Below are 18,011 nucleotides of genomic sequence, written 5' to 3' on the forward strand. Positions count from 1 at the left end.
CTGTGATACCAGAGACACCATAGAAGTTCTTGCGGGCAGCTGTCGTTGCTTCTCCATCTTTCTTTCCCTCGCTCCCCTCATCTTCCATCGCTTTCCTTGGTCCTCTCCTTTCCCCATTTCCGGTCTTTCACCCGCACTGACCCTGGAAGCATTAGCAATGGCCGGCCCACTTAATAAACCCGCATTGGAAGCCATACCTCTCCCGGCGCCAATGAAAACGCGCCTCAGCCAAGGACAGGGTGCAGCGCGGGCTCGGGTAGACCCCCAGCCTCGTCACACCCGAATGTGCTGGCAGGAGGTGGACGTCAGAGTGACGTCAGAACTAAGCACACTCCGACGCGCAAGCGCGTGGCCCACAGTTCCCCTCCGCGGTCTCCACAGCGCGTGCCCACAAAATCCGGGGGGCGGGGAGAGCAGAGGAGGGTGGGGCTCGCTGCTCCTACCGCTCAGCGGCTCTCAGCTTGCCCGCCCCGCCTCCTTCAGCTGCTCCCCGCCCAGACGCCCCCCCGCCTCCGCATTGGCTCGTGGCCCTGTCCGTCTTCCCCAGCCCTCGCAGCCCACCAATCAGCTCTGCGCGTCTGGGTGAGCCTTGCCCTTGGGCCGCACTCGCGCCGCGGCTCCAGCCGTGCGGCCTCCTTCCGCGGCCACCCCCGCTGCAGCCTCCTTCCCCACCTCCTGCGGCGGGAGCACGTCGACGCGGGCCGAGGGGCGGCGGCGGCGGCGAGATGGAGCTCGGAGCCGGCGGCCACGGCGCCGTTCGCAAACACGGGGCAGGGCCCGCGAGCCCTCCGCCGCTCGGGGAGCAGGAGCGGAAGCGGGAGCAGGAGAAGCTGTCCGGGGTGGTGAAGAGCGTCCACCGGCGGCTCCGCAAGAAGTACCGGGAAGGTAAACAGCCGAGGGGGGGACCGCGGGGGAAGAGGGGGCTCCTCGCCCCAGCCCTTTACCACCTCTGCCCTCCCCCCAGGGGACCCCGTTCCTACCCGAAGGAACTGAACGTCAGTCCCTGGCAGCGCCGCTCGCCCAGGCCCGGACCCCCTTCTCCGCGGGCCCCTCTGGGGAGCTCCAGGCCTGAGCGAGCACTCAGCCCCGCCCCCGCCGGCCCCAGCCCCTTGTGGGGCCTCGCACGCACACCCTCAGGGGGGCGTGGAGGTCTCGTTGGAGAGACGGGAAGGGAACCACGACCGCAGGTCAAGTGCCTCTAGGGAGGCGGACGGAGGAAGCCGAGAGCCGCGCTGGACCAGCCTGTGGGGTTTGCTGCCGGGAGCCGCCTTCCTAGGGCTTCGCTCCTGCGGGTCGGGGCCGGACCCAGCTTCCCGGGTTGCAGGGCTTCGGAGTCAGCAGCCGCTTAGCTGCCTGGACTTCGCGTCGCCCCACTTCCTGGACTTCGGATGTCTGATCTTCGTGTTTATTTAGGCGGAGGACGAAGAGATCTGGGGCAGGTTCTCAAAACGGCTTAGCTTTTGACTCAGCATCCCGAGGACCTGGCCCTGGAGAAGCCGCAGGCTGGGACCCTCCTGTGGGACATGATAAGCAAAGAAGTTGTTTCCGTGGCTTTGCTTGTGCCTGAGGAGTGTTTACAGTGGGGCCCACAGTTGGCGTTTTTTACGGAGCTATCCTCCTGTGTAATGAGAGCTTAATATGCTAAGTGTCCGGTCAGCGTTCAACCAATCAAAGCATGATATGCTAATGATATGCTAAGGCTGCTCAGTGGCTCCCTATGACCTGCACGACCACCAGGGGGCAGATGCTCTGACCAGTAGGTTAGCTCCCTGCTGGGGTCTGGCAGATGGTTGGGGACTGAGCAAGATGGGCCAGACTTGCCTTGTAGCCCTCCCGCAGCCCCTCCCTGGCTGGCCAACCTCTCCTCACCCTCCCCAGTCTTGATCATGCTCCCATGGGGTCCCTTGACCTGACTTGCGCCCTCTTGCAATCTGGGACCCCTTGGGGGATGTTGGAGAGCTGGTTTCGGCCAGACGTTGGAACGACCAGTCGCTGTGACGCGCACTGAACACCAGGGGGCAGATGCTCAACGCAGGAGCTGCCCCCTGGTGGTCAGTGTGCTCCCATAGGGGGAGCGCTGCTCAGCTTCCCACCTCCAGGGCAGTTGGACATCCCCTGAGGCCTCCCGGACATGAGGGCACAGGCCAGGCTGAGGGACACCCCCCACCCCAGTGCATGAATTTTGTAACCCAAGTCTCAGTTTTATAATAATACACTGAAAAGTCACAGTTTTTCCCTATGCTCAGGAGAAATTTTAAAGATCAAAGTGAGGGATAACTAACTCTCTACTTGCTATCGATTTAGCTTAATTGCAAACTGAAAAGTTGGCAGTCTTATGGTGTTGATCTTATACTTAATTTAGCATTAGGAGCAAAATTATGAGTTGAAACAGTCGTGTAAGATCATGTTGATCTAGATTAAAGATTAATACTAAGTGTCTTTGTTCCTTTGAATATAGTTGAGATATGTTTTATTTTTCAAACTCTTTAAAGTCAAAGTTTTATTCCTTGGCAACTCAAGTCTAGTTTTTTTATATAGCTATTTAAATAATAGTCTCAAAGATGGCCTACAGTTATTGTTTAGTAGATAGCAATAGAGACATCAGGTATAGTTATGTTGAAATTTGTTTTTTAAATGTTTTAAACTACAACCCACAATTTATTCAATAAAATGAGTATTTACCATAGCAACCATTCTTGATATTCAGAGAATAAACTTATATAATGGCATTCAGGCCCCGCCAGCATGGCTCAGTGGTTGAGCATCAACCTATGAACCAGGAGGTCAGGGTTTGATTCTGGGTCAGAGCACATGCCTGGGTTGTGGGCTCCATTCCCATTGTGGGGCCTGCAGGAAGCAGCTGATCGATGATTCTCTCACATCATTGACATTTCTGTCTCTCCCTCTCTGAAAGCAATAAAAACAAACAAACAAACAAACAAAAATATATATATATATATATATATATATATATATATATATATATATATATAATTTTTTTTCAGTACAGATGTTTATGTTTGGAGAAATAAGGAAATGAATAAATGGACACTTTCCTTTTATTTATAATGCTATTTTGTACAAAATTAAGGAAGTATATCTTTTAAAGAAAAAAATGACTAGCATATAATTCAGTTTCCATGTTTACCTTTTAATAATTTTATTATTCATAAATGCATAGTTTCACTTAACACACTGCTAATGTTTAATGTTTTCAAGTGTTGTTTATGTTTGCTTAGTTTCCACATGTTGAAACATGTCTATAAGCTTGAATATTAACCAAGGAAACACTGGTTATAATGAAAATTGGTAATTGGAAATTACTAGAATTAAAATAGGTACATCTATCTATAATAATAATAAAAGCATAATATGCTAATTAGACTGAATGTCCTTCTGGACGACCTTCCTGATGAAGCCAGGGCTGCAAGGATAGCCTGGGTCCTGGGTGCCTGCTGGCGGCCGGAGGGAAGCCCGGGTGCGGGAGGGAAGCCGGTGCCGGCAGCTGGGGGAAGGAAGGCCTACTCTTGCACGAATTTCGTGCATTGGGCCTCTGATGTAGTTCATAAGTGAATGATCTGGTGTGCTTCTGAGCAGGTAAAGTCCTGGCAATCTGTAAACCTTTGAATGAGACTGTTCTTTAGGTATCTTATGCCCTGAATTTCACTAATGATCTAGACTTCTCTAGGCTTTATTCCAGTGATTTACAAAGCCCCATCAGTGAACTAGCAAAATTAAAGATCCCAATGAGCATGCCTTCCTACCGTTATTTCTGATAGTTAGGTCAAATCTTAGTTGTGATTTGAAAAAAATCTGAAAAAGTCTGATGACAATTTTCATTGTTTTTCTTTGAGGTCTTACTATTGTTATAATACTGATGGTCCCCAGTCTGTGTACATACATTGTACATGTTCATTTGCAAGTCAGCTATGGTCATAAAGTAATATAAATGGGCTTAGGTGCTTTACACAGGCCTACTTAATCAGTAATCTACGTGAACCTCTAATAATAATGGGAAACTACACTCCTTTTATAACAATACTAGAGGTCCAGTGCATGGATTCGTGCACTGGTGGGGTTCCCTTGGCCTGGCCTGTGGGTCCGAAACTGGCTCTCTGACATCCCCTGAGGGGTCCCGGGATGCAAGAGGGCAGTTCTCGGGTGATGTGATGCACCCCGGAATTGGGCTCCCTCCTCTCTGGTTCCGGGTGCGTCACCTGAGAACTGCAGCTGCCAAGTCACTGCAGCTTGACAGCTCCTGCATTGAGCATCTGTTCCCTGGTAGTCATTGCACGTCATAACTACCGGTCAGACGGTCGCTTAGGCTTTTATATATGTGGAGATAGATAGATAGATAGATAGATAGATAGATTCCTATCAGAAAATGCAGTGAAAATTCCAGCTTGGAATCTTGGAATGTTAGACTAGAAAGAGCCTTAGCATTTATCATTGATTCCCAGGCATGGCTCATCAGTAGCCTCATCTGAGTGCCTTTTAGAAAACTGCGTTCCATTTCAGATGTACATTTTCAGAATCCTTATTTTGGGGCCTGGAAATTTGTCAGCCAGATTTTGGAGTGGTGACCTAAACTAATTCCTTCTTCTGCGTGAGTGAACGGAATCCCCCAAATATTAAAATAACTTGCTTGAAGTCTGGATAGCACATAATTAGCACTGTACATATTTTATGGGAATAATAGTCTTTTCTCAATTCCAAGCCTAATTGTGACTCCAAATGTTGGTGGAATGGGAGGGAAAATGGGAAACAGGAAAGTGGCCCTAGAATTTGTGTTAGGTAAAAAGATATAAATTGATGGGGATGGGGCAATCATTGGATAGGTATGATTAGCTGAGCTGAGGCTGTGCGAGAGATTGCAATCTCTTTTGGAAGAGATTGCAGGGAAGGAAATAAATTGGGATAGAATGAAGAAGGCAGCAAAACACTTACTGGATAGTAAGTACAGGAATGAGAACTGAATAATGAGTGTAGGCTTGGATATATAATTTTTCCTTCTCTTATTTCTGGTTGTGGAATTGCAAATGAAGCAGGAATAAGAATGAAAATAAGATTTTCCTGCTGTGGTAGAAAAAGATTTCCCTCCACCCTTCCCAATCCATTTGTGCAAATGACACTTGTTGATGTAATGAGCAGTGTTGGGGTACTGGATAGTGGCTAGACTAGTAGTGGTAAAGACTAGCAAGTAGGTTTAACGCACTCTTTTCTTTGACCTCTTTTTCCCTCTCTACTCCATATTACTGCCTGTCTTGTGTCGCTACTTAAAGGCCCTTTGTCGGTTTGTATCAGAGTAAAGTGAGAATTGGAGGTAAAGTTAGTGTTTCAGGCAGTGCTGTTATCTGAAGTAGTTGCCAAGAGGAAATGGTAAGGAAATGTCTAGCAGTAGTGATGAGGAGTGTTTCTGGTGTCAGCCATTTGTAGATAAGGGACAGTCTTTCAGATTGAGTGTATGCAGATATGTGATTTCTATTTTTGCTACACAGATTTTAAAAATATGACCTCCATGTAAATAAAAAATATTTTAAATATAAGAGTTGTAGACAACTTTTTAATAAGAAACAGCTAGTTATGCTTTTCATAACTAATTGAGAACTGTAGTGGGGCCATGTATATTTTCAGTTGTTTTTGTATGACTTTTTTCCATAATCCTAGTTACAGGCACCTCTCACAGACACCAGAGAAGTGGAGTGGTGTTATGGGACAGCCCCCAGAGTTGGAGGGAGAGGGTTGTCCCCAACTTCAATTCTTGTCCTCTTGTACAAACGAATTTAAACGACAAAACTCCAGTTGATTGCATTGTGATAAACCAGTTTATTAAAGCAATTTAAGCAAGCAAAATTATTAAAGAAGCAAGGCAAGCAAATCTGTTTCATTTCATCCAGCTCCGAAGCGCAGATGGACTGTTCTGGCTAATCTGAAAAACAGATGTCTGATGCAGGTTCAGGGGTTATATACCCTCCTGTGTATAGGTTTCAAAGATTCTTTTGCTGAATATCTTGGTATAGATTAAGTCTCAAGATACTTTTTTTTTTTTCTCAATGTCTCCCCATTCACAGTACAAACCAGGCAGTGATCCTGAGCTGAGGTGTATATGGGGCAAGTTTACTCTGCCTCCTATTTCAAGATACCTGTTTATTCCCAGAATTTGTAAGAAGCAACTGGCAATATTATCTTGCCACGCCCTGAGACTGCTGGCTTCTCTGTTAGGGATTAAAAAAATCAAACTGCCCCTTTTCCCTTCGCCCTCCTTTCCTTCATTCTTACGGAGGCTTTTTTAACCATTTGCTCTCATGTATACTTGGCTGAGGAAGATAATAGCTTGTTATCTGTAGGCCAGCTGCAAATTGCCCACACTGTTTGGCCTTGTTTTAACTTTCCTGTCTCAGTTTCCCCATTCCTCCTGCCCTGGAATTTTCCTAGCTTCTTATCCTGAAACACTAGTCACATAATTCTGTTACTCTAATGAATGTTATTATGCTTGGCATCTTCTCTTTTTCCAAAATTAAAGTATCCATGTAAAAATTCCAAGAAAATGTAAAGGCTGTGGTTGTTAGGAATGAAAGTATGATCTCGATTCCATTTAGTTTTGATTTTTTTAACCTGTCTTGTGAATATATTTACTTTAGCAAATTTCATCAATTTATTTAGTCTCTGAATTTACTTATTTTATATGCCAAACTGATCAAAGCAATTAATCACATAAACCCATGCAGTTTATTAATTAATCAGAGAGAAATAAAAGTACATTAACCTGGTAACAGTGGTAAGTATCCTTGAGGTCATGAGATTATGGCTGATCTTTATTCTACTTTTCTGCATTAAAAAAACCATGTTTTTTAGAGCACTGACAATACAAAAGTAATTAAACAAGAGTGATACTGAAGCAGAAAAGGAAAACACAGGATAGGTTGGTTCTGAAGACTAAATCCAGAAAAAATTGTGTTACAAAGATTAGCCGTTATGAGCAGTATTTTAAGACTCAACAACTAAGCCAAGTTTAGATGTTTAATTCTTGTTGATTATTGAAATGGTTTTTCATAGTTTGGGACAAAGGGTGAGTTAGATTAGTGGTTCAGGATCAGCTGAAAAATATATTTGTAATTGATTTTTCTTTAGCAGACACCTAAAACAAGAGAATTGGAGAAAGGGAAAATCTTTTGAATTAGAGATACTTTTCAACTAAACCCAAAAGGTCTAAAAATGAAGGAATGAATGTAATGTTAGTGAACTGTCATTCTAGCAGATGAAAAAAATGAAAAGAGTTTAATAATCAGTAACAAAAGATAAAGGGAAATGTGACTGATAAACAGTCACTTCATTTAGGGGCACACAGTATTATAGTTATTTGATTTTGTTATTTTTAGTTTTCTTTGTATTAAGGCATCTTTTTCGGGAATGTTTTACATTTCAAAAGGTACAGTAAAAAAAAGTATTGGTGTAGATCCTTTGTTTTGTGGGGGAAAAAATGTAACAACACATATAGTGGATCTCGGTCTTAATTCCACATTAGTATCAACTATAGAACTTTGTGTAACAGGTATCTCTATTATTTTAAAAGTTTTGTGGATTATACAGTGGACAGAGGTGTTGAAGAACATTGAGCTAAGAAAGTACTGTATATTGGAGAAGGAATCTAGAAGAAAGGAAATCAGGTAAGAGACAGGAATATGATTTAGAGTTAATAGCATAAATAACAGTAGTGATCATGAAAATAGACAAAAAGACTTTCCGAAGTTCAGAATGAGGTGTTTTAGTTAAAGTAAAGAGGAAGAGTCAAAGATGATGCCAAGATTTCTTGCCTGGGAAAATAAGTAGCCATCACCATCCAGTTTGAAAATGTGTGTTGGGATAGGGGCAAGGAGAACAGAGTAGAAAGCAGGTTGGCCTGTCCTAAGGAAAGTGGTAATGCTTTAGTATGGAATGTGTCCCTTGGAAATGTATTGGAAGCCCTTTCTTTGGAAGTTGAAGCATTGATGAAGACAGATGAACTGACCAATGGAGTGATGATAACGTATAGCTAAGGATAGATCCTTGGAAGACACCAGTGTGCAATTTTACATAAATAAGTGCTCTCTTTCTACCTTGTGCTCTCATAAGCACAGTTGCTCTTAATTGTTTTTATCACTTACCAGTTCATTCGTCTGTCTTTCGTCTGTCATTCGGCAGTTCATTCGTCTGCCCACTAAACTTAGTTCCTTGAGTAGGATGCTGCCTTTTATCTTTGTACTAGAGGCCCAGTGCACGAATTCATGCACCAGTGGGGTCCCTCAGCCTGGCTTGTGGGGTCAGGCTGAAACTGGCTCTCCAACATCTCCTGAGGGATTCCGGATTGCGAGAGGGTGCAGGCCAGGCCGAGGGACTCCACCAATGCACAATCGGGGTCGGGGAGGGACGTGGGAGGTTGGTCAGCCAGGGAGGGACTGCGGGAGGGCTTCAGGGCGTGTCCAGCTCAGTCCTGATCAGCCAGACTCCAGCAGCAATCTAACCTACCAGTCAGAGCATCTGCTCCCTGGTGGTCAGTGCATGTCATAGCAACTGGTTGGCGGGTCGACTGCCCCCTGTGGTCAGTGCACGTCATAGCGAGCAGTTGAGCAGCCTTAGTATATCATTAGCATATTACACTTTGATTGGTTCAACGGCCGACTGGACACTTAGCATATTAGGCTTTTATTATATAGGATAGGATTCCTAGTACTTAGAACCATGCCTCATAGATTTAAGGCATACATACACAAAAACAAAGAGGTTAATATAGATATTTCCTATAGTTTAATCTTTTTATATTCATAACTTTCAAGTTTTAACTTTTGGATATCATTTTTTGTAATGAATTTATATCTTCTTAAATTCAGTATATTAGATTAATGTTACCCTTTTTGAAATGGCCCAAATTATCGTTACGAATAATATTCAGTTTTCTGTATATAACACTAAAATTTTGAAACTATAGATATAATAAAGTACTTTGTTCTTAATAAATATTGGATAAATGTTTGTTGCCTTATTTTACTGTATGCTGTGAATTTTATTTCTTCTTTTATCTGCTATTCCCCCTTTCCTACCCATTGGTTTCTACATACCAGTGTCAGCCAAAGATTAAAGAAAAAATAAAGTTTTGCCAAGTTAATCTCTCTGTACTTCAATTTCCTTATCTGTAAAGTAAAATATCTGCCTTAAAAATGAGATAAAAACTGATAGGGGTGTTGCAGTGGTGCAATGTGTGTCTCTATGTATGTTAGTGTTAGAAGATGGTAATAGTTTTTTGTATGTATGTAAATTTACTTATATTCTAACTTAGCAAAAAAAAAACATTTGAGACGCCAATATTAATCTCCTCAATCTTGTAGATGAAATTTATATTGATTGCAAAATTCAAACACCTGAGAACAGTTGATTTAAACTGTACTAATGTATTGTGCTTTACGTGCAGATATACTGAAGCCTATTGTAAGGGTTATTTTATTTTATTTTTTAAAAATATATTTTATTGATTTTTTGCAGAGAGAAAGGGAGAGGGATAGAGAGTTAGAAACATCAATGAGAGAGAAACATCAATCAGCTGCCTTCTGCACAACCCCTACTGGAGATGTGCCCACAACCAAGGTACATGCCCTTGACCGGAATCAAACCTGGGACCTTTCAGTCCACAGGCCGACTCTCTGTCCACTGAGCCAAACCGGTTAGAGCTGTAAGGGTTATTTTAGAATAGATGGCTAATCCCTGGGCCTTTAGAGGAAGGGGTGTCTGAGTATCCCTTATTCCCATTTATACAAAAATTCCTCTACTTTATAGAAATTCCTGTTCCTATCTATACAGAAATTAAGTCCCAGAGGTTGTTCATAAATCCTTTGTTTACATTAAATAAGTGATTTGTGTGGTAGTATACATATTGGTAAAGTTTCACGAGGGTATAACAGATGTTGATGCCATTGATTTCTCGCTTTTCTTGATTCTTTTTATTTCTCATACAGAATGTATTCAAAGGGTTTTACATTTTGAATTAATAATTTTTATCATAAATATGTATGTGAGTGCTCCAAATATGGAAGATACACCATGAGCCAAATTGTGTTTGTAGATACTAAGTTTTATCTATGCAGTGTTTTGTTTTTTTAAAAAAAGTAAATTTGACTCTTCAGGTTGCCCCTTGCCTCAGTGCTCTGTATATTATTTCACCAGGTAGTTGAGTTTACAACCTTGCTATAGACCTGTGATTGTGAACCATGGCTACAAAGTGGATTCATCTGGGGAGTATTAAAATAAATGACCAGTTCCCATTTCAATTAAATGAAACTTCTGGGTGATTCCACTGTGCAGCCAGAATTGAAACTATTGATAGAAATCTAACAAATAATACTGTTGCAGGGATTAAATAACTGCATTTAACTGACAAAAGACCACTAAACAAGTGGCTAGTATAGAGTCAGTGTATTTTGCTCTAGTGCAAAGCTTTGTTCATATTCATGAAAGTTTATCAATTAAAAACTCATAAAAAGAGGCAAGGTGGTTTAGTGTTTAGAAGCATACACTTTGCAACTTGACTGCCAGGTTTGATGTGTATCCTTGAGAAGGTGACTTAATCTCTCTGTACTTCAGTTTCCATATCTGTAAGGTAAAATATGTGCCTTAATGGGTTGGTATTAACATTAAGTAAGTTAATATTTGTTAAGTACTTGTCAAACTTCCCCTTTGCAGTGCCACAAAGAAGGAAACTTTATTCAGTGCAAAACAGCTCAAATGTGATACAGCATGGCTGTGAGGTGGCCCTGGGACCAGGTCCCTTTTCAGTTACTTATCCTTGTTCTACTCTAGTCTGGTCTGGTCTATTCTGTTGTGCTCTACATTGGTCTGCTGTTTTCTGCCCTGCCTCTCTCTGCACTACTCTCCACCTAGGGAATCTTCTGTCTCTGGTGGAAAGGGAGAGTGTGCTCTCTGAACCAGAGGGGAGCTGGTTTATATAGACAGAAGTCCCTGTCCCTGGTCCCTGATTGGTCCATCCTCATGCAAATAAGGACTTGAGATCTTCCCAGTTTGGTCCAAAAGGGTTGATGTCTTGATTGGTCTGAATGGAGCTGCTCCGATTTGTCAGTGAAGATGCTGATGGGGATATAGTTGCACAGCTTCCGTTAGACAAGCAATGTCTCAGTCCTGTTGGTTGAAATAAGATTCCATGAACTCAAGGGCAGGCTCAGATGGCAGAAACACAGTGTAGGAAGGCAGGTCAGTGCAGAAGGAAGGCAGCTTAGTGCAAGCTTCTCCCTGAAGTGTGGTTTGGGTGAGAGATTCTTTTTAGAGCTGCTAGCCTCTGGTTTGGTTTTGTTTTTAATTTAAGGTCAGTTAAGCCACCAGGAACCCTTCTTAGTAGGCAACTTCTTTCTCAGGGTTCCCAAACTTAAAGCAGCATCTGGCATATAGGAAGCCTTAAATTTGTTAAATATACAATATAAAAAACAACAGAGGTGCCCTCGCCGAATGGCTTAGCTGGTTGGAGCGTCTTCCTGTATACCAAAAGGTTTCAGGTTTGATTCCCGATCAAGGCACATACTTAGTAGGTTGCAGGTTCGATCCCGTTTGGGGCACATATGGGAGGCAACCTATTTTTTTAAAAAAATAAATTAATTTTTTACAGAGAGGAAGGGAGAGAGGTAGAGAGCTAGAAACATCGATGAGAGAGAAACATCAATCAGCTGCCTCCTGCACACCTCCTACTGGGGATGTGCCCACAATCAAGGTACATGCCCTTGACCAGAATCGAACCTGGGACCTTTCAGTCCGCAGGCCGACGCTCTATCCACTGAACCAAACCGGTTACGGTGGGAGGCAACCTATTGATGTTTCTCTCTCACATCAGTGTTTCTTTTTCTCTCTTTCAAATCAGTAAACATATCTTCAGATGACGATTAAAAACCCACAGAAAATAGGTGTATTAGTAGCCTGGATGCATTTAAGGACTATAACATTGAAGACTGAGTGGTCCCTGGAATTTCTACCTAGACTGTTCTATAGTCTGTTCTCCAGTATTAGAATGACTGTAACATTTTTCTTTTGCTCCCTTTTGCTTCCTACATTTATAAGTTTTTATGTGAAAGGTCTGACCTTTTTAATACATTTGAATATTGGTTATCCCCACCCCCCTATCCCCTACCCATCAGAGAAATGACTGGATATAAGAAGCAGGTAGATGTGCAGGTGGTTTCTTCATTTGATTCTCAGCTGCTTCAACACCACACACCTTGGATATTTTGTCCCACCTTGAGGTGTGTCACTGTATCAGGTGTTCAAGAATGCTGAGAAGGCTGGTCTGTGTGTGATTTAACTATGCTCTGAGACAATCTGGTCCTGAACACTTGTTAATGCTTTGGGATAGCTGCTGAATGTTTTTCTACTTGGGCATGAGCTTCTCTGTTTACCTCATGTTAGAGGAAATGACTTTAAAGGTTCTTTGAACTTGAACTTGGCAATCTGGTCATCTACAGATAATGTATCTTGCTTGCAGCCTGTATTTGGTAATGTGCCTAAATAAAAATCATATAAATTGTTAGTTATGAATTTATAAAAGTTCACTTGTTTCTGATACTCAAGTAAATCTTTTTTTATTTTTTTAAAGAGAATTTGATGACCCTCAAATTTAATGACATACAGTTTTTAGTTTGTAACTTTCATGATGCATCATTTTAAAAAATTTATTGAGGTACAATTTTATGTACAATAGGCTGCATCCATTTACAGTGTATAAATCAGTGGGTTTTGCCAGATGTATACTCCTATAAAACCATTACCAAAATCAAGATACAGAACATTGCCCTAGCCGGTTTAGCTCAGTGGATAGAGCATCGGCCTGTGGACTGAAGGGTTCGAGGTTCGATTCCGAACAAGGGCACATACTTGGATTCAGACTCAATCCCCCAGTGGGGGGCATGCCGGAGGCAGCCAATCAATGATTCTCTCTCATCATTGATGTTTCTATCTCCCTCTCCCTTCCTCTCTGAAATCTATAAAAATGTATTTTTAAAAAAGGTGCAGAACATTTCCTCATGCACCAATGCAGTCAGTCTTTCTCTCTACTCCTGTTTTACCAATTTCTTGTTATTATAAACTAGAGGCCCGGTGCACCAAATTTGTGCACAAGGGGGTGTGTCCCTCAGCCAAGCCTGCACCCTCTCCAATCTGGGACATCCCTCTCACAATCCAGGACTGCTGGCACCCAACGACTCGCCTGCCTGCCTGCCTGATTGCCCCTAACTGCTTCTGCCTGCCAGCCTGATCACCCCCTAACCACTCCCCTGTCAGCCTGATCGATGCCTAACTGCTCCCCTTCAGGCCTGGTCCTCCCCAACTGCCCTCCCCTATAGGCCTGGTCTCCCCCAACTGCCCTCCCCTGTAGGCCTGGTCCCCCCCAACTGCCCTCCCCTGTAGGCCTGGTCTCCCCCAACTGCCCTCCCCTGTAGGCCTGGTCCCCCCCCAACTGCCCTCCCCTGCTGGCCTGGTCGCCCCCAACTGCCCTCCCCTGCTGGCCTGGTCGCCCCCAACTGCCTTCCCCTGCTGGCCTGATCGCCCACAACTGCCCTCCCCTGCTAGGCTGGTCCCCCCCAATTGCCCTCCCCTGCAGGGCTAGTCCCCCCCAACTGCCCTTCCCTGCAGGCCTGATCATCCCCAACTGCCCTCCCCTGCAGGGCTGGTCCCCCCCAACTGCCCTCCCCTGCTGGCCTGATCGCCCACAACTGCCCTCCCCTGCCAGCCATCTAGTGTGTTGGAGTAATGGTCAGTTTGCATATTGCCTCTTTATTAGATAGGATTTGCTTTGACAGTAAAAGAAAAAAAAATTCTAAATCATCTTAAAACAGTGAATAAAGTCTCCAGAATATTGACTCTGAACCTATTACTTTTTTAAACCTTGTAACTCTTTTTTTGAGAACACTTATTTTGAAGTATTCAAATTTTACTGCATTTTCATCACTATTATCTGTTGACAGTTAACAACTGTAGTTTGAATTTAACTCTAGCAACTTACTGGATTTGTTTGTAATTTTGGTGTTTCCTATATTATTTGAGCATGGTGAAAATATAAATACTTTTTTCCCCATTAATGCGGCACCGTGATTAACTTCTATAGTTTATATAAGTTATAAACCAAAAGTAGTCTTTGCCTTTCTATTGGGAGAATCATGCTTGGTTTTAACAGACAGCATATATAAATGACAGAGTACTATAACTATGGCAGTTGCATATATGGGTGAATTGTAAGATGATCAAGGGGGAAGCAGATAAACTCTCTTGATTAATATGTGAGTTCAGTTTTGTTTTGTTTTTGTTTTTCAATTGAATTATTGAGGTGACATTGGTTCACAAAATCATAACATGTTTCGAGTGTACGACTCAATAAAACAGTGGTTCTCAACCTTCCTAATGCCGCGACCCTTTAATACAGTTCCTCATGTTGTGGTGACTCCCAACCATAAAATTATTTTTGTTGCTACTTCGTAACTGTAATTTTGCTACTGTTATGAATCGTAATGTAAATATCTGATATGCAGGATGTATTTAGGCGACCCCTGTGAAAGGGTCGTTCGACCTCCAAAGGGGTCGCGACCCACAGGTTGAGAACCCCTGCAATAAAACATCATCAATATACTGCCTCAGGTACCCATTGCCCAAAGCAAAGTCTCTTTCCATCCCCATGTATCTGCCCTTTGCTCTCCTCCACCTAATCCCATCCCCCTTTCCGTCTGGCTATGACCACATTGTTGTAAGTGTCTATGTGTTTTATATACCTATGTATATATTTTTTTCTTAATCCTTTCACCTTCTCTCATCCAGCCCCACAATAAGCCCCTACACTCCTCTGACAGCTGTCAGTCTGTTCCCTGTCTATGCCTGTTTTTATTTTGTTTGTCAGTTAATTTTGTTCATTAGGTTCCACATATAAGTAAAATCATATGGTATTTGTCTTTCTCTGACTGGCTTATTTCACTTAGCATAATAATCTCCAGATTCATCCATGCTGTTGCAAAAGGTAAGGTTTCCTTCTTTTTTACAGCCCAGTAGTATTCCATAATAATATTGTAAATATTGTAAATATTGTAATATTGTATAATATTGTAAATATACAATAGCTTTTTTACCCACTCATCTATCAATGGGCACTTGGGCTGTTTCCAGATCTTGGCTATCCTATACAGTAGGTCCTCAGGTTATGTCAGAGATTCATTTCTACGGTGCGATGTAATGCGATTTTCACCATAAGTTGGAACCCACCTACATAAGCACCTATGTCACTCACATGGAGCATATACACAGCAGTAATGAAGTGAAACAGTAAAAAAAATTTAAAAGAAAGATAACAATTCCTGACCTTTACTTGTGGTAAATAAATAATAAAAAACATAAAGCACATATGTACATACGTTGAAATGACATAACTTTATTTTTTTTATAAATAGGAGATGGTGACATAACCAGGAAATGACGTACGTCAAGTCCGATGTAATTTGAGGACTGTCTGTATAATAAAAGCCTAGTATGCTAAGTGTCCAGTGACTGATAGACTATTCAACTGATCAAAGTGTAATATGCTAATGATATACTAAGGCCGCTCAACCGTTTGCTATGACATGCACTAACCAGTAGGGGACAGACGCTCCAACCAGGAGGTTAGCTTGCTGCTGGGGTCCGGCTGATCGGGACTGAGCGAGACCAGCCAGACATGCCCTGGAGCCTTCCTGCGGTCCCTCCCCAACTGGCCAACCTCCTGAGTCTCTCCCCGACCCCGATCATGCATTGGTGGGGTCCCTTGGACTGGCCTGCGCCCTCTCGCAATCCAGGACCCCTTGGGGGATGTTGGAGAGCCGGTTTCGGCCGATCCCACAGGCATCTATAATAATAAAAGTGTAATATGCAAATCGACCAAACTGCTGAACAGCGGAACGACTGTCTAGATGACCTTCCAGACGAAGCTGGGGCTGCGAAGGCCTACTCTTCCACAAATCTTGCATCAGGCCTCTAGTTATAAATAATGCTGTAATGAATATAGGGATGCATATATTTTTTCTAATTAATGTTTCAGTTTCTTCAGATATATTTTCAGAACTGGGATTGCTGTATCAAAAGGCAGTTACATTTTTAATTTTTGGAGAAAATTGCTGTTTTCCACAGTGCTGTACCAGTCTGAATTCCCACCAACAGTGCAATAGGGTTTCCTTTTCTCCATCCTCACCAGCACCTGTTTGTTGATTTAGTGATGATAGGCATTATGACAGATGAGAGGTGATACCTCATTGTGGTTTTAATTCACATCTTTGATGATTAGTGACATTGAGCATTTTTTTTCTTATGTCTAACTGTCCTCTTTGGAGACATGACTATTCAGGTCCTTTGCCTTTTTAAAATTTAGTTGTTTGTCTTGGTGTTGAGTTGTATAAGTTCTTTATTGGCAAATATGTTCTCCTATTCAGTGGGTTCTTTTATCATTTTATTGATGGTTTCTTTTGCTGTGCAAAAGCTTTTTAGTTTGATGAAGTCCCATTTGTTTATTTTTCCCTTTGCTTTTCTTGCCTTCGGAGACATATGGGCAAAAAATATTGCTACAAGAAATGTCTGGCCCAGGTGGAGTGGCTCAATGGTTGAGTGTTGACCTATGAACCAGGAAGTCAGGGTTGAATTCCAGGTCAGGGGGGAACATGCTTGGGTTGCAGGCCTGATCCCCAGTGCAGGATGCAGCCATCAATGACTCCCTCTCATCATTGATATTTCTATCTCTCTCTCCCTCTCCATTCCTCTCTGAAATCAATAAAATATATATTTAAAAGAAAAAAAGAAATGTCTGAAATTTAGTGCCACCCTAAGGTATTTATGGTTTTGGAAATAACATTTAAGTCTAATCCATTTTGAATTTATTCTTGGGTATGGTGCAAGTTGTGTCTAGTTTCATTACTTTGCTCTATCCTTCCAATTTTCCCAACATCATTTATCTCATTGTATATTCTTGCCTCCTTTGTCAAATAGTAATTGACCATAGAGGCATTGGTTTATTTCTGTGTTCTCTATTCTGATCCATTGATCAATATACCTGTTCTTGTGCTAATACCGGGCTGTTTTGATTATATGGCCTTGTAGTGTAGTTTAATATCAGGTAGTTTAAACCTCCAACTTTTTTCTCAAGATTGCTAAGGCTCTTGTCTTTTGTGGTTGCATATAGACTTTTGGCATGTTTGTTCTAGATCTGTGAAATATTTCATTGCTTTTTAATAGTAATCTATAGATTGCTTTCAGTAGTATAGACATTTTAATGATGTTAATTCTTCCAATACATGTACATGGTATATGCTTCCTCAGTTTCTTTTTTCCAGGCCCTATAATTTTCCAAGTAAAGGTCATTTACCTCCTTGGTTAAATTTATTCCTAGGAACCTTATTTTTTGTTGTTGCAATTTTTTTTTTTTTTTGGAGAAAAGCCAGTGTAAAGTACTTTTATTACAATAATAAAACTTGAAACTCATTCATATGTAGTGCAGGGGAGGTGGGTGGGGGATGGGCAGCAATAATTTCTCTCACCAAATCACTACAGAGGACAGCAAAGGAGTGAGAGGAGGGAAGAAAAAGCCAGGAAACTTTGAGCTTAGCAGGGGGAGGTGAGCATCAAAAAACGGGAGATGCTGAAGCTGTGATGACCAGCGTCATTTTCTTAAGATAACACTCAAGGATTTGTCATGATGGCTGGGCTTTCATTGGGTTTTAAGTGTCTGCAAACAGCACCTTCAATTTAAACTTTCTATGAAAGTTCTTAAATTTAGGGAGTGGAGCCTGGGGAGCTATGACATTATAAAAGTCCTGAATATCTATTAGAAGGAAAAAAATGGGGCGGGGTATGGGGGGGGGGGGGAATTAGGCCCTGAAGAAGGCTTCAGAGGTCCCTGCTGGCCCGGGGACAGATACCTGAAGTGTCCAACATCGCAGTGAAAACAGTTTGCTTTTAAAAGGCAGCGGGTTTAAGGGGAGAGT

The 18,011-nt window shown here is 42.4% G+C and overlaps 1 protein-coding gene and 1 pseudogene across 2 annotated transcripts in view; one reads left to right on the plus strand and one right to left on the minus strand.

The window, feature by feature from the left end:
- Positions 1–566: 566 nt before the first annotated feature.
- The window catches only part of BMT2 (base methyltransferase of 25S rRNA 2 homolog), a 123,803-nt gene continuing 106,358 nt past the window's right edge, over positions 567–18,011 (plus strand). The window contains exon 1 of one of the 2 annotated variants that reach the window (XM_036328928.1): positions 567–885. In XM_036328928.1, coding sequence (XP_036184821.1) covers positions 726–885 — 160 coding nt within the window. In that variant the 5' untranslated portion in view covers positions 567–725. Of the gene's footprint in view, positions 886–4,157; positions 7,668–18,011 lie in introns of those variants that run through there. The other variant, XM_036328929.1, reaches the window with a different exon arrangement.
- On the minus strand, positions 6,052–6,172 carry LOC118666689 (annotated as a pseudogene).

The sequence above is a fragment of the Myotis myotis genome, unplaced genomic scaffold (assembly GCF_014108235.1).
Source record: "Myotis myotis isolate mMyoMyo1 unplaced genomic scaffold, mMyoMyo1.p scaffold_m19_p_11, whole genome shotgun sequence".
In the NCBI taxonomy this organism is placed as follows: domain Eukaryota; kingdom Metazoa; phylum Chordata; class Mammalia; order Chiroptera; family Vespertilionidae; genus Myotis; species Myotis myotis.